The sequence below is a fragment of the Setaria italica genome, chromosome VII, assembly GCF_000263155.2.
Source record: "Setaria italica strain Yugu1 chromosome VII, Setaria_italica_v2.0, whole genome shotgun sequence".
Taxonomy (NCBI): domain Eukaryota; kingdom Viridiplantae; phylum Streptophyta; class Magnoliopsida; order Poales; family Poaceae; genus Setaria; species Setaria italica.
The window spans coordinates 17,638,746-17,654,980 of NC_028456.1; the positions used below are offsets into that span (position 1 = coordinate 17,638,746).

At 41.7% G+C, this 16,235-nt stretch overlaps 2 protein-coding genes across 5 annotated transcripts; one reads left to right on the forward strand and one right to left on the reverse strand.

Annotated features, from left to right (window-relative positions):
- Positions 1 to 6,616: 6,616 nt before the first annotated feature.
- LOC101763985 lies at positions 6,617 to 9,741 on the forward strand. Of its 4 annotated transcripts, none has more exons than XR_001164488.2 (6): positions 6,617 to 6,937; positions 7,727 to 7,830; positions 8,582 to 8,695; positions 9,043 to 9,126; positions 9,253 to 9,389; positions 9,476 to 9,741. XR_001164488.2 is itself a non-coding variant. In XM_012847542.2 (6 exons), exons 1-5 carry the CDS (start codon positions 6,721 to 6,723, stop codon positions 9,307 to 9,309), a joined length of 576 nt encoding a protein of 191 aa, XP_012702996.1. In that variant the 5' UTR covers positions 6,644 to 6,720; the 3' UTR covers positions 9,310 to 9,326; positions 9,476 to 9,741. The 4 variants fall into 4 exon arrangements, 2 of the variants coding, with proteins under 2 accessions (XP_012702996.1, XP_022683783.1); XR_001164489.2 differs by having other exon boundaries at positions 6,644 to 6,937; positions 9,458 to 9,741; XM_012847542.2 differs by having other exon boundaries at positions 6,644 to 6,937; positions 9,253 to 9,326.
- Positions 9,742 to 10,874: 1,133 nt separating this feature from the next.
- On the reverse strand, positions 10,875 to 14,181 carry LOC101764666 (2,3-dimethylmalate lyase). Its single transcript, XM_004975338.3, has 6 exons — positions 13,854 to 14,181; positions 13,331 to 13,542; positions 12,591 to 12,872; positions 12,068 to 12,187; positions 11,249 to 11,371; positions 10,875 to 11,160 (listed from the first exon to the last, which is right to left on the reverse strand). The coding sequence occupies exons 1-6, from the start codon at positions 14,038 to 14,040 to the stop codon at positions 11,155 to 11,157; spliced, it is 930 nt and encodes a 309-aa protein (XP_004975395.1). The 5' UTR covers positions 14,041 to 14,181; the 3' UTR covers positions 10,875 to 11,154.
- Positions 14,182 to 16,235: the final 2,054 nt, after the last annotated feature.

Here is a 16,235-nt window from a genome sequence, read left to right on the forward strand (position 1 = left end):
TGGGGGGGGGGGGTGAGTGACTCAAATCAGTCACTGGCTAACGGCCGGACTGGCGCCACCAGAAGAGAGCCAGACACCTGCATGAAATCATCGCATGGCGTCTGCATGGGGTAAAGCAGCCTGCATCTTTTGTCCGGGAGATGACATCACCATGTGTAGGCCTTGTCTGCCAAGATCCTAGTGTTTAGCAACCTGCATGCAAACCCCAGATGATTTGGGTGAGATCCTCATGTTAGGAACCATGCATGAAAGCTTTCGCAAAAGTGTTTGTCAATTCAATGTGGTCTGAGAGAATGTGTGGATGGCGAGTAGTGAGACCATAATTTAGTTATTTCTTGACAGTCGGGTTAAAACAGTTAATCGGTCTGCTGAAACATACACTTCTTGTTATTCATTGCAAATGTGTCGATGAAATGTGTGCTTAGCCTTAGCAGGTCCAAATAATCAAGACTGAGTAAAGTGATGTTGGTTATCAGATTACAGAGAGAATATAGCATGCCAAATCCCACTTTTTGGGTGCACGCAGTAGCTTTTGCTGGAGCATGGTAAAAAAGAAGGCAGGACATGCAGGGTAAAATTAAAAGGGAGAAAGACTGCACAAGATCCAACAAGTGCATCCGAGTGCGTGGGTTTTGCTTTATGTGGGGGAAAAGCTGGGATCAAAGGGGACATGGAGCATGTCAGGCCACCATGAATTTATGTATCCATGCATGCATGTAAGCTCTACCTAGGTCAGCTTTTTTTGGTTTTGGGGGCCCTTGTGCTCTCCACTAACTTAATTCTAGCCTGCTACCGCTACTACTGCAATACTGCACCAATGTGTGCTACTACCACTCTTATCACATGATCTCACCAATGTTACTAGTGGTAGTGAGTTAGTGACGTGTTGGTATGGATCTTGCATTGAGAGACAAAGAGACTGTCCTTTTGGACAATGATGTATGCATCATGGTCCTTCAACGGTGCCCAGCAGACACACCCCAGTATATGCAAGAGAAAGAGAGCCTTTGGCCAGCATGAGCATGAATCAGCCTCCACAAGACAAGGGTTTTTGCCCATTTTCGATCTTGGACTGTTCTTTTCACTTTCCTATACATAGCTCTCTATCCTTTGCTTTTGCACTTTCAAGCAGGTAACCACTGCTCCAGCCACTACTTTGGGCACATCATCGCACTACACAGTACAAGTCCCTGTGTGAGTTCATGTAGGGTGGTGTGTTGTCAACATTTACAGGCTTCACAGTTGCTCAGGTCATTGGAAAAGGGGGAGAGACGCTGACCTTACACTGTCTCGAGCGAGCTTTACATATATCTTAACCTGAGTGAGGACCAGAACGCTGGTCATAGGGAATGTACAATCTGTCAGTTGTAGCGCAACATCTCTGGCATTGGGCAATCAGCTCTTATCCTAAGGTCTCATTTGAAAAAAGAGTATAATACATTATCATGGTCTTACATCACGAACTAAATTACAACCATGCATGGCTGATAGGGCAAACCAAAAAAGATTCGAGGACAACAATGCAGCTTCAGCATGGATGAAGCTCAATTTTTTTCTATTTCGGCCATTGTGTATTTGAAATCTTGCTTTGAATCATCATCTAAATTCAAAGTTTGACTACAGTACGACTCTGTAAGAAGTTTGATTGGTGCTAGCTTAAGGGATTTGATCGGCCATATGGTTTAATTATGAGCAGATCCAATTTCTTCGATGAAATTAATTAAGTGAAACACGTAGTTTAATTTCAAAGAATTAGAATAAAGTCGGATTTAAAAAACAATTGAAGTTATTGGTTTTGGAGTAAGCTATTCATTACCTGCAGTTTCCAAAGAATTGAAGTTAATAAGCACAAGGTCGCAACTCAATGCCTCCATGTCGGAGTATCCAAAACAGACGCACCACACATGGGGTAGTCAGACCCTCTTCCTAACCCCTTATTAACGTTGTGTTTGGCAGCGCTCCTGAGCATTGGTTCTAGCCCTCAGTACCAGTTGGTTTTTGACCCGGTACTAATGTGAGCTTTAGTATCTTGTCTAACAGCCATTTCACCTAGTACTAATGTGAGCATTAGTACTTTATCTAACGGCTAGTTCCCCAGGAGCCTCCCGTGATCCCCAACTGGTACTAAAGGTCACCCATTAGTACCGGGTGGAGCCTCCACCCGGTACTAATGTGCCTGAGGGCCTTTAGTACCGGATGGAGCCTCCACCCGGTACTAAAACTAATAGGTGACCTTTAGTACCGGTTGAAGGCCCTAACCGGTACTAACTTCCCTCCTATAAATCAGATGTCTTCTTCCTCCTGCCCAAGCCATTTTTTCTAGCTCAGGCTTCATCCATTCATGGCAAAATAGGGGAGGTGCTGCCGGATTTTTGACCATTTCATGGGGATTTCACTCATTCAAGTGTTCTAAAGGTTAGAAACTTCATCCTCCCTTGATACAGGGTTAGTATACTAAGTTTTATGCTTTAGAGCTAGAGTAATTTGTGATTTTAGAATAAGGTACAATGGAGAAAATTTTCATTTATATGCATGTGTTATTTAGAGCTCATATTTGTGATTTTTAGAATAAGCTACAATTTTTTGGATGCTATGTTTCGTATTGGTCAAAAAATTGATATGAGGTTACTTTACAAATATGAGCTAAATAAATTATGGGGAAAAATATAATTTGTTCATATTTTAGTTATTTGCAAATATGAGTGAGATAAATTATGGTACATAGAGATAATAAGATGAAATAGAGGTACATAATTAGTCATTTTTAGAATAAGCTACAATGGAGAAATTTTTCATTTATATTTTATGTTTGAGCTAAATAAATTATGGGAAAAAAATATAATTTGTTCATAGTTTAGTCATTTGCAAATATGATCTAAATAAATTGTGGTACATAGAGGTAGCTACTGCTGCTAGAGGTAGTGGCGATGGTGGGGGCGATCGTCATTCCTCTCGCGGCAAGGGCAAAAACATAGCTAGCCCTCATGATAAGCCAAAGAAAATGAGCACGTGCGAGAGAGTAATGCTTCGTTATTTGCAAAGATATCATGGAGATGCTGTTGCGGCGGGTCAGGAACCTCCTTTTAGTGGTCGTTATACTCCACCGCCAGTTCCGGTTGTTTCAGGTCCACTTAGTACTACCATTGCAGGAGGCACAAATAAACCATACCATAGGATGAGGTTGGGTCAGCGAAACCTTCGTCTTCGCTGCCCAAGGATGCTTAAAGTCCTCCTATATAGTACTCAGTGGATGGTTTATCGTAGTGTATCATGTTATTTGGGTCTGAAATTTAAATTTGTATATTTCTATCTAAACTTTCAGCAACATTTGAGTTTGTCGTAGTATATCATGTTGTTTGGGTCTAAAATTTAAATTTGTGTATTTCTATATAAACTTTCAGCAACATTTGATTTTAATGGTATTTGTATCATGTTTGTTATGTTTCATGTATAATTCTATGGACGATCAGAATATCTTTGGTTCGGTAATACTTTGTAGATGGATCGGCAATGGATGTACAGCGCGGACAAATGCTCCATGGAGTATATTAATGGCTTGCGTGGTTTTCTCAATCTGGCAGAGTCCAACAAGCCGCCGTCTGGTTTCATTTATTGTCCATGCCAAATTTGCAAAAATGAGAAGGATTACTCATACAGAAAGATTATTCACACCCACATATATAGTTTGGGATTCATGCCTAACTATTTTGTTTGGACAAAGTACGGGAAAGAAGAGTTATGATGGAAGATGATGATGATGATGAAGAAGATGGTAACTACATTCCTGACTGGACTCAAGGAGGTGCCTTTGCAGATGCTGCAATGGGCGAGGCTGAAGAAGAGATGGTTGCAGAAGAAGGTCCTACCGATGATCTAGGTCAGGTGTTGCGAGATGTAAAGGAAAACATCGAGAATGTGAAGAAGTCAAAGAAGTTTGAGCGTATGTTAGATGATGATAAGAGATTGTTGTTACCCAGATTACAAACAGGGGCACAAAAAGTTGGGTACCATACGGCTGCAATGGAAGGTAAAAAATGTAGTTTCTGACAAGGGTTTTAATGAGTTAATGAAAATCATAAACAACATGTTTTCCGAGGGGAACGAATTACCATCCTCAATGTACGAAGCAAAAAAGGTTGTTTGCCCTTTGGGTTTGGAGGTACAAAAGGTACATGCATGTCCTAATGACTGTATCCTCTATCGCGGTGAGGAATACGAGAAATTGGAGGCTTGTCCTGTGTGCGAAGCGCTGAGTTATAAGATCAGGCGAGATGATCCCGGAGATGTTGAGGGGCAGGCTAGCATGAAGAAAGTTCCTACGAAGGTAATGTGGTATTTTCCTATAGTACCATGCTTGAAGCGTTTGTTCAGAAATAAGGCACATGCAAAGTTGATGCGTTGTCACAAAGAAGAATAAATGTGGATGATACTAAAATGGATGATTTTGCTGAATGCTTGGTTGTCAGATTGGGTCCATGCCCTTCACATATCTTGGTCTACCCCTGTGACTACTAGACCTCCTATGTGTGAGTTTGTGCCAATTCTGACTAAAATGGAAAAAATACTTTATGGGAATCTCCAAATTTTTATCCTACTCAGAAAGACTAATTCTTGTTAACTCCATTTACTCAGCCATGCCTATTTTGTACATGTGTGCTATGAAAATTCCAGGTGAAATACTTGCTTAAATTGATAAATATAGATAACATTATCTTCGGAATGGTGGTGACATCAACCGAAGAGGAGGGTGCCTGGTAGCATGGAAAAATACCTGCAGATCTAAAGAAGATGGTGGTTTGGATATTCTAAACTTAAAGACTCATAAATCAGCCCTTCTATTAAAGTTCCTACACAAGTTCTACAACATGGCAGACCTACCCTAGGTGCAGCTCACTTGGAAATGTGTGTGTAAAAATGAAACTCCTTCCCATGCTAGAGGAAAGGTTGGGTCATTTTGGTGGAAAGATATCATGTCTCTCTCTGATAACTTCCTCACTATTGCTAGCTGTAATGTGCAATAAGAGACACAATTGTCCTTTGGAAAGATCTCTGGAATTTGGAAATTCTTCGGTGGCAGTTCCCTCAGCTCTTCTCTTTTGCCAAAAATAAGAGTATTTCAGTGAAGAAGTTCCTTGCAAATTCATAGGAGAGAAACTTCTGACTACCTCTGTCAACAGTTGCAACGGATCAATTGATCATCCTAAATCAACTTTCACATGAGTTCAGCTTGTTGACACAACACAATGACCAATGGTCATATATTTGGGGGTCTACATATTTCACCTCCAAGCAAGCCTATATCAGTCTAAGTGGTACCATGCCTACCTCACCATTATTCAAGTGGACGTGGAAATCTCGAGTTTAAAACAAGCACAAGTTCTTCTTTTGGCTATTTCTTAGAGACAGACTCAATACAAGGAACCTTTTAAGGAGGAAAACCATGTCCTGGAATTCTACAAATGTGTGTTGTGTTTGCAAAACCAAAAGGAGGATAGACACCATCTATTCTTCGACTGCCCCTTCAGTCAGGCATGCTGGATACTTTTGGTCATTAACTGGGATACTTCGTTGGATTATGATTTAATGATCTTACAAGCTCGACATGACTTTGGAGAGGTTTTCTTCAGAGAAATTGTCATCATAGTGTCGTGGTCCATCTAGTGTCACCAGAATGGCATTATCTTTGATAATGTCGCTCTGTCCTTTGCGAAGTGGAGAAGCACCTTTGTGAAAGAAATGAAACTAGTTACTCTACGGGTAAAACTAGTCCTCCGCGACAAGATTAATATTTGGCTGAGTAGTCTTTTATGATAACCTCTTTCTTTTTTTTTGGGCTTAATGCCTTTCTAATCCACCTGTACATAAACCCCATTTTTGTTTATATATAAAAAAAGTAGGGGAGACCCCTGCTGATTCGTCAAAAAAAGATAATGATAAAGTTTAATTAATTTCAATAAATTATATTATTCATTTAATGAATAAATTATATCTATGTATTAATGTATTTATTTTTATTTGTTAAAGGATATATATTTATGGAAATATTAATTTTTATATTTATTTGATATATTGAATTATTTAAACATTTATTAATAAATATATTATTTCCAATATTCATAATTTACCACCGGTAACATGATTTTTTATCAAGTATAAAACCGTCGATAAAGCAAATTGATACTCGTTATGACGTTAGGTTCCGAGTCGAGTAAGTATCCCTATTCGTTTTGTATTCATATCTGATAATGTTTGTATTTGTCTCCGAATTCAAATATAAATATGATAAATAGTGCTATCGAATTCAAATATAAATGTGATAAATAGTGCTATCGAATTCAATTCCATGCACATTCGATTAATCCATCCGTGGTACTGCCGTGTCTGATAAGACGCCGTACAGGCTGTTCTCAAGCAACAAAAAGAAAAAAGGAAAAGATTTCCTATTCATATACTAGAACAATAGAACCCACAGGCCAGAAGCCATCTGGGCTGACTGGCCTTCTCCTGAGGCCCACTAGGCCACTAGCCCACTAAACACACGAAGAAGAAGAAAAACGACGCCAAAAAACACGGCGAAGAAAGGAAGGAAAATATTTTAACGGCTCGTCGGCCCTCCACGAAAACGAAGTCCAGCGGACAGACGCGAACCGAGAAAAATATCACAAAATCTCTCGCGGCCGCGGCGACCGGAAGAAGACGACGACGGCGGCGGCGGCGGCCATGGCGTGCCGCGCACTCGCGCTCCGCTCCCTCCTCCTCCCCGACCCGCTCAACCGCCTCCCGGCCGCCGCCTCCTCCTCGGCCGCGGCTCCACCTGTGGGGAGGGCGCCCCGCGGCAGCCGCCGCCCGCACCTCCGCTGCTGCTCCGGCAGCGGGGGAGGCGGCGGCGGGGACCCCGGGCAGCCGCCGCAGGAGGCCGTGCTCGAGGCCATCTCTAGTGAGTCGTCCTCCCCCGCTGCTGTTTATGAGTTGTTCCTCCGCTCGCCGCTCCTGCTAGTCGCTTCGGTCGGTGCTTGCTCGGTTGATTGGGAATTAATAGTTTAATAGATATAGCGATACTGAATCATAGGTTTCCCTTGCTTTTTCTATAATGGAATTGATGTGAAATGGGATTTAAGTGGCTTGGTGAATTTTGATTGCCCCAAGGCAGTGTCGGGCTGTCGGCTAATTTTTCCCAAGTCTTGTATGCATTGTTTGCTTGCTAGCGTGCATGTATGGCCTTCTGAAGATTTTCTACCTTTGATTGTAGTTTTACATATTAATTCAGGGCTTTTGCCAGTTCAAAAGTCTGGCAATGTGTTGGTAGGACAGAAGAAATCTGTTATAAGAACCTTGTGTTGCACTCCATTGTTCTTGAACGTATGCTATGATTCATTTCTTTTTAGTACGTTTCATAATCTGTTATAACATTGCGTGGTTGTTTAATTGGTACCTCCAGTCGTCAATATTACAATTTCATGATTCCAAAGTATTTACTAAGAGAATCACAAGATAGCTTGTTATAGAAACATTTTTTGGTACACATAGATGAATTGGAGTATTGATCAATGCATGATGTGAAGTTACACATTCTGTTATAAGACTATGTTTAGTTATTGCTTATATTCACATACTTCTGAAGTTTGCTTCATATAAGGAATGATGCTCGTTTCCACCAAGTCAGAAGTTTTGCTAGAGTCTTTACCGATGCTTTACTTAACAGTAGCTTTTAATTTTCTGAAACCAGAGATAGCAAGGTCCAAAGGAAGGGTTGCACTCACAACAAATATGGTCATGGGTGGTACTGTGACGGATGACAAAAGTGATGAGTGGCTTGTTCTGGATCAGAAGGTGTGTCTCAATGGACCTACTTTGTCCTATTTGCTGTTCAAACTTATACTACATAAGTATGGACTTACAAATGGACACTCTAAGGGGAGGTTGTTTTGAGGAATTCAATGGAAACCCTTTATATATATTTGAATGTTTTTTTGGTACCAACATTCCTTGTGGAAGAAATAGCTTGGTAATGTTACATAGCTTCTGTGTTCATTCATAATGTCGAATTTATCCTGTGTTCTGATTTCGTGCAATGGTGGATCATTGGAAGCTAGATCACATGACTTGTAACTTTATGACATGGTCAGTTGTGGTATTCTTTCTATATACTGAATACAATTTTACACCCTGTTTTCGGGAAACACTAGGAAGTGAGCCTAGCTCAACTGGTTAGGTTGGGAGGTGTGGTCGTGCACTCTAACCACTCAGGTTCGAGTCCCCTCTAGCTCGAATTTGGGTGCCTATTTCTTCTTCTTAACGAAAAATCACCTAGCTCCTCCTAGGTTGATCTATTTTTTTTTGTTTTCGGGAAACACAATAGTGATTGAGAACATCTCAACCCCTGCGGAGATTCATGATAGACTTTCATTTTCAAAATGCTTTTAGCATGATCATTTTTGCTGCATGCTAATGTTCATCAATCTGTGTGCAACAAAGTTCATCTCTCTATTTTTGATTTAGAAGTTTCAATAACCTTGGAAACTGTAAACTCTATATTTCATTTTAGGCATTCCTTAATATGCTGTGCTATTTTGCTTTGCAGGTAAATTCATACCCCACAGATAGAGGATTTACAGCAATTGGTACTGGAGGTGATGACTTTGTCCAGTCAATGGTAGTTGCTGTTGAATCTGTTCTTCAAGAATCCATTCCCAAGGTTAGTTGTACAATTCTCATAATTTCCTTGTAAATAATGTTGTTATTGAGGAAGATGCAGCTACCTGGGTTTTAAACTGGTGGTGTTCTGCATAGAATCAACATTCCTACATTTTGATCATTGATGACATCATTCATAAGTGAATATTGTTACTCCGATGGTGCTTTAGTTTTTTTTCCTTTACATTTGGTTATTTGTCGTTTACTTGATGGTTTTAGGCTATTAGTTCCATGCAAGCTTCGCTCTCCCATACTCCAATGTTAGATTGTAGTTGTTTCGTTTTACAATCTTTTCCTTGATTTGTTTCCCGGATCATCTTCATATATATCTCAAAACGGTATGCACAGGGTCGGGTATCTCAGAAGTTATCTTCCAGAGGAAAATATGTTTCTGTAAACATTGGACCAATTCGTGTAGTTTCTAGCGAGCAGGTAACCCAATGTTTCAGATACATCTTTACTAAGAAATTGATGCCTGTTTCTACAGTTTGTTTTTTTATCTATTCATTCCATTTTGTGAAGACATTCACACGTTGAAGCTTTGGTGTTGCTTTTCAGGTCCAAGCCGTGTATCGTGCCATGAGAAGAGATAACAGGATGAAGTACTTCTTATGAAGTGCAACTACACATCAGCTATGTTTCATTCTTCGTTCCATTTTGTAACATTAGAGTCTGTCATGCATTCTGCCATACTTGTAAGTACCGAACCAAATGGGAAGTTTGCGTTAATTGCCTGATTTCTAGTTGGTCTCATGTTATGTAGTGCGTTGCTTATTTGCAGGCTGGAGCTCCAGTGAACTGAACAAAAATGTGAGACGTATTCTGTTGCACTCGAGCCCAAACAGAAGCGGCTGAAATGATTCGATACAATGTATCTTTGTTGGTTTGGGTTACATTCTGTAGTGTAGTGGTCATGTTTAGATACTACGCATGGCTTCAGTTACATTATGTTCAATAATGTATTTTTATTGTTTTTATGTTATAGATATTTCATATTATAATGCTGTATATTACTGTTTTACGTTATAGATGTTTCATAGTACGTCATCCAATCTCTATGCATATATAGCAATTGTTGGGAGTATTCCTTAATTGCCAATGGATGTCTCCAAGCTTGCTCGTAAAGAAAATATGAAGCCAGCTGTCAATCTGTCATCACCTGTCCTTTGAGTGCAATTGTCCCGTAGAAACCATTTTCTGAAACTAAACTTAGCGTGCTGCTTGGTGTGTGATGGTGCCGCACGCACTCCGGAGGATAAGGATGCACACCTGGCCGAGATTTTACGGGCTGTCCTTGGAAGGCTGCCTCAACATTCAGTAACAGCAAGAACGAGATGGCCGCTGCGAGGAAGAACATCGAAACGAAAAAATATGTTCACGCGGTGGACATTAATCAGGAGGGAAAATTGGTTCCGTAGCATTGAAAGATCGCGGCTTCAGTAAAATACCACTGAAAGATCTTGGCTCCGTAAAATACCATGTGACGGAATGCGAGTTTCAGATAACGTATGCATGTTTCAATAGTATTTTACGAGCTTAAGGTCTTTCAATGGTATTTTACGGAAGTTGCGATCTTCGATGCTGCAGAACTAATTTTCCCATCAGAAGACATTCGCATGTATCTGGCTGGTCAAACATGTGGGGGCAATGTGTGAGATGTGAGCCTTCTTGGAGTTAAACCGTCCCTGGCAAATATCCACAATGCCGTCACTTGCTTGCCCACCATAATAGCCTAGGTGGTGCAATTAGTAAAAAAAAACGTCGCCATATCATCAAAATTGAAATGGATTAGGAGCTAAAGATGAATAGTGTACTGGTTTAGAAAACAAAAAAAATTAAGAGATCATCCGGACTTTGTCCATAGTTGAAGGGAGTAATTTCCTTTTTATTACAAATTTAACAAAAAAAATCAGCTTTTTTATTGCTCATAATTACAGCCTTATCTCATTCGCAAGAATGAGTTAGAAACAGTTAATCTTGGCATCCGATCTTTCTGACTAAAACATCAGAATGGTGTATTGGTGTGTGCAAGTTGTGTCAACGAAGCGTGGCTTTAGTTTTGGAGAACATGCAGTTCAGCTGTGTTGTGTTAGCAGGTGCGAAATATGTCATGTCCCGTACGGTTAATGGAGTTCACCATGTCCAATGCCAACATACGCATGGAGTAATGCACAAGTCTCTAAACCGTGAACGAAAATATTCAGATTTATTCAAATTGGCACCATAATATTCATATTTATTGATACATTCTAATCGGAAACATAATATTCAGAACTAAGCAGCAAACGGAAAACAGGCAAAACAAAAGAATACAATCCAACCCAATATCTTGATATTAAAGCTCCCACACTTATGGTACTTAAGCCATGGGCACCTTGGCAGCACATATCCATCAGAATCCACAATGGCCAAACTATGGTAGATTCATGTCGATTTGTGGCTCAGGAGTTGTGTCGTCCTTCATTCCTATGAAAAATAAAATGTGATTAGGAAACTGCATGTTAACATGACGTTCATTATTAACAGAGTAAGAAAAATGAACATTATAGCTAACCAGTTGGTATTGTTTGTCTTCTTTGTAGTAGCGGTCGAACCCTAGAGTATCCTTGATCTTCTTAAAAGATGGCATGATGGTAGGCGGAGGTACACCGCCATCTTTGATTGCATCTAAAGCATCCTGCATGTCAGACATTGGGAACTATATATAAGTAGTGCTTTTGGTGCAAAAATGAAATGGATGATGTATTGGAATTAACAGGTGTTACTCAACAGAAATAGTTGTGATTTTTTTTCATTGCCAGATTACTCAACAGCAGTAGTTGTGATTTCTTTTTCTTTTTACAAGAAGAAGGTGCAAATACTATTTGCATATATTGCATGCATGTGCTAGCGTGAGAGTCTATGCATAAGGAAAGTGGAGTTTCCTTGCTGTGCAGATATAAGAGTTGGAGTAAAGCTTGAGTTAATCATTTAGGAAACGTAATTGCTTTTTTTTGGCCAGTTGCCTGAACCCGTGTAGAAGGAAGTATGCGAGCTCACGGAATCCGGGAGCGAATGAAGGTTGTGGTGTTTCATATTGAGTTGCATGTTGCAAGGAGACTAGCATGGAGTCCTAAACGTGTACAAGATAGTAGAGCTTGTGGAAATAAAGAAAATAGAAAGCCTCAGAAACATTTGTGTTTCTCGTGTTCGTGTGTTGGATCCTGGTCAAAAGCCAACGAATAAGTATGCAGAAAAATGGATCCACAAGAACTACGACTACCTTGTGCTTGTGTTCAAACGAATTAAATTTTCACTCGATTCATCCTTGATAACACAGATGAATTAAAAAAAAGAATAAGGTCACAGGCTTCATATGTATAAGAATACAAACCTCCATTGCACGGATCGAGGCGCCCAATAAGGATACAGAATAGATTACGAGGCTGTAACCAATTTTCGCAAGCTCAGGAGGGCTCAATATGGGAGTTTTACCACCTTCTATTATGTTTACCTGCGGAACAGAGTGTAAGTCTTCATGGATCATGTCACTGCTAGAGGAAGGAACAAGTTCAAGCAAATAATAAAAAGGACATTCATTGTTGACGAGGGAAATATGAGCGGTAAAAGTAACTTTTACAGTTGTACAGATATTCTTTTCAATTCAGACTTGTAATACGAGAAAATGCATATAAACTACATGACAGAATTTCAACATCAAAGTGTGGCCTCAATTATTCTATTTTATAGCACATATGTTTTTTTGGTTGTATCCTTTCAACACTCTTGTCCAATTCACTGCAAGTCAATTAAGGGATCTGGACAAACGCAGAAACAGCCATAAACCCACAATTCACATGTAACTAGAAAACAAGCATCAAAACACATCGATCGAATGCATGCACACATGTTATTACCATCTTTGGAACCCCCGGGGCAACTGCGCAGAATTGCTTCATCTCTTCCACCGAAGCAAGGGCGTCAATTAAGAGAACGTCGGCACCGGCATCAGCAAAAGCTTTTGCTCTAGCTAATGCTTCATCAAGAGAAATGGCCTGACGGGAATCTGTCCTTCCAATGATAACCAAGTCAGAGCCACTCTCGTTCCTAGCATCAACAGCTGCTTTTATGTGCATGATGGCTTCCTCCCTTGGGTATACTTTCCTTCCTTCAGTGTGTCCACAGGCTTTAGGCGACACCTTCAAATTACTATACATGTCAACTTTCTTCCAGGATAAATAAAACACAAGTCCACTGCCTGCAGTTTTTCTTTCGGGCAGTGGCAGGGCTTATTATCTAAAGCTAACAGAAACAACAATAGTACTCATTATTAGCCAATAGTGGAATAAAAATCACACAGAAAATTTGGTCAAAATTTTTATGTGGTATTTGAAAATTTTGATAACTTAGCTAAGTGATTTTTAACAATTTTGTTGCTGCCCTAAATTTTATTTTGTGGAGCGTGTCGCGTTTAGCTATTATGTATAATAATTGTGTGAACCGATTCTCCCTCGACCAGGGGGTTGAAGCCGGATATTACTTCCATTATTATCTAAAAAAACAGAGTTAAACCTGACAAGGACCGTATTTGATACTGTGTTAGCTAATAAGGTGCCAATGTATGAAAGGATTGATTAGTATTCCAAAGAGAGCACACCTGATCTTCGAGCATGATCGCAGCGAAACCAGCATTGATATACCCTTTGATGGTTCTCTTGATGTTCATAGAGTTTCCGTAACCATTGTCTCCATCACCAATCACAGGGATCGACACAGCTTCGTTGATGAGACGCCCTTGGTCTACCATTTCCCCGTAGGAGATGAGGCCAACGTCCGGCAGGCCAAGTCGCGCGGCAGAGACACAGAAACCTGGAAAAGACACGTACGTGAAAAGAATCCAATGCTTTGACACACCTGCTTGAACATTTGCGCTGTAGCTGAAGAAATGATATGCACCCTAGCTACATTCCAAAGTTGTAATAAAACCATAGCAATAGTAGCATGGTACGTTAGTCAGAAATAGCCACGGAGCACCAGCAGACAGGATGGTACGTTAGTTGTCAATGCCATTTATACTGCCCTTCATCTTGAGGTTGGATTAGCTAGCATTACTCAGTTGTAATGACGCATGCGATTTCGTCGTGACGAGGAGGAGGATGTGTGTTGTCATGAGTTTATACCGCTCATGAAGGCGATGGGGAAGCCGGCCTGCTCGACGAGGCGCGCGGCGAGGGCGTCGAAGCAGCACGGCGCCTGGTGCGCGCCGGGCGAGGCGAGGATGCGGCGGAGCGCCGCCGCCGGGGACTCCCCCTGGCGGATGCCGCGGAAGGACTCCTCGGTGGCGAAGTAGGGGCTGCGCGCGGCCATCCTGAGCTGGCGGCGCGGGAGACTGGAAATTGGATGGAGGAGAGGGGAGCTAGTGTCAGAATATGTGACTGACTTTGGGCACTTTTGGCCGTGGCTGATGAGAGCCGAGTCCGATCCACCTGGGAATTTATAGAGCGGACATGGCCCGGCTGGTAGCGCCCCGGCGCCCCACCGGCCGGGACGACGGTGACGACGATGGCGGTAATTAAAACGAAACGCGATCGTTGGACAGCCGTACAGCGCTGTATGGCAGCCTCTTGTCGTAGGGGGCTGGACCGATGGCGATGCCTAACCAACTACGTAGAGAGCCACTAATGGCCCAGAATTGAAACCGGCCGCCGGACCAAAACCAACCCCCCGTATGAACCATGTAACATCGGTTACATACATCATACATGCATGTCGATCTTATCGACCCACCCCAATCCTAATCCAGCTCTCTGTCTACATGGGCCATGTCCTCAAATTAAACACGGTTCTTTCACCCAATAGCCAAGACTTCGCAGGACAGAACAGTACTTGCAGTTAGCCGTATGCTGCCAAGTTATAGTTGGCTAGTTGACATAACAACAAGCACAGAACTGCCACAGGAAAATTTGTTCAAGTAGGAAGAAAATCCAAATGAAAATGGAAAAACATGGTGGTGGCATCATTATCGTACATTTCCATCAGGGCCGTACCGAAGATTTTGAAGCCCTGGAGCGAAACAAGAAATGGGACCCTATATACACTATAGTAGTGAAATACAAATAATCGAGATATATTTGGATTCCAGTATAAGAGTAATAAGTACGTGCTTTTTTGCATACAAAGAACTGCAATATGAAATTAGGTACTCATGTTATAGGATTAAAGGACGAATATTACATACCAATATCTTCTTAACCTCTAGTTAAATTCTTAACCTCTAGTTAAAGCCTAATAGTTGGGGGCCCGACTCGATCGCTCCAGTTGCGCTGCCTAATGTACGGGCCTGATTTCCATGCATTACAACCACATTCATTGTACCATACAAAAGAAAATAAAATACATATATTTACTCGGGGTGGACTCAGGAATAGGCACACCCCATGTTGAACTACAGTTCTTTCCTCTGTACTCAAGAGAAAGCCAAGGACCAAGTGAACAGGCTGCAGCACCGGCAGCCCCGGTCCTAGATCCACCCCTGTATTTAGTTCTATACTATAAAATGAGAAAACGTTTTCCACCCCGGCCGTAGCTATCTATCAACCGGAGGGGACGACGACCCATCTACTAATAACTATCTAGGGAGATGAATCATTCATAGGGGGAGGACCATACGACGACGTATGTACATGCGGCGGATGGTAAGAATTGCGGTGAAAAAAAAATAAGCGGCTGGAGGCAGCGGGGCGTAGACATCGTCCTTTTAATTCTTTCGCTTGGACGTCGTCCTCGCGAGATCATACACAAAATTTTGTCCTCGGTATTTCCTTTTCGCGGCATGAATACCAGGTACCATCATGCACGTTTCCTACCCCCCTCATATGCTATAATTTGGTGGCCATGGATGGAGGTAAGGACGAGTGGACGAGGAGTCCCAGCTGCCCCAGGGACCATACAGGGTATGTCCTGCTTGGGCAGCGATGTCCATTTGGCGCTTTGCTTGCGTGGTTGGAAAATGGGATCCCAGGTCGGAGGGGCACTGTGGCGCCTCTGCAGTCTCGGCTCTCAGCTAGCATGGGGAAAAACTTAACAGGTTGGTGTGATGATCAGGGCGTCCTCTTATCCAGATGGCAAACGAGATTCCGAGACGCTAATCAGCTTAGATGACGACCCAGATTTGACGATGGGGTGTGAAAAGATAACCATGCCATGACTGATGAGGCGCTGGGTCCAGGTCCAATGCACGAAAGCATGCGACTCGATCAGCTACGGCACGACAGATATGAGATGGGACGGAGGTGTGTAAAGATGGAACTCGTTTCTTCTATCTCTTGATAACTTCGACGCCATATCACCGTACTTGATTATAATATATGTCGCATTATTTATGGAGAATGAAACTCCTATCGTTCATGAATTCGCTTGGGACGCCTCCAAGGCTGGTCCTGTACGTTTCACCACCGGTTTGTTCATATTTGTATCTAACATTTTCATACTGCCAAATTCTTTCGTTGCTCTCCTCCAGTACGTGGCAGAGATGGGCAATTCAGGGATAAAGAATATAGAGA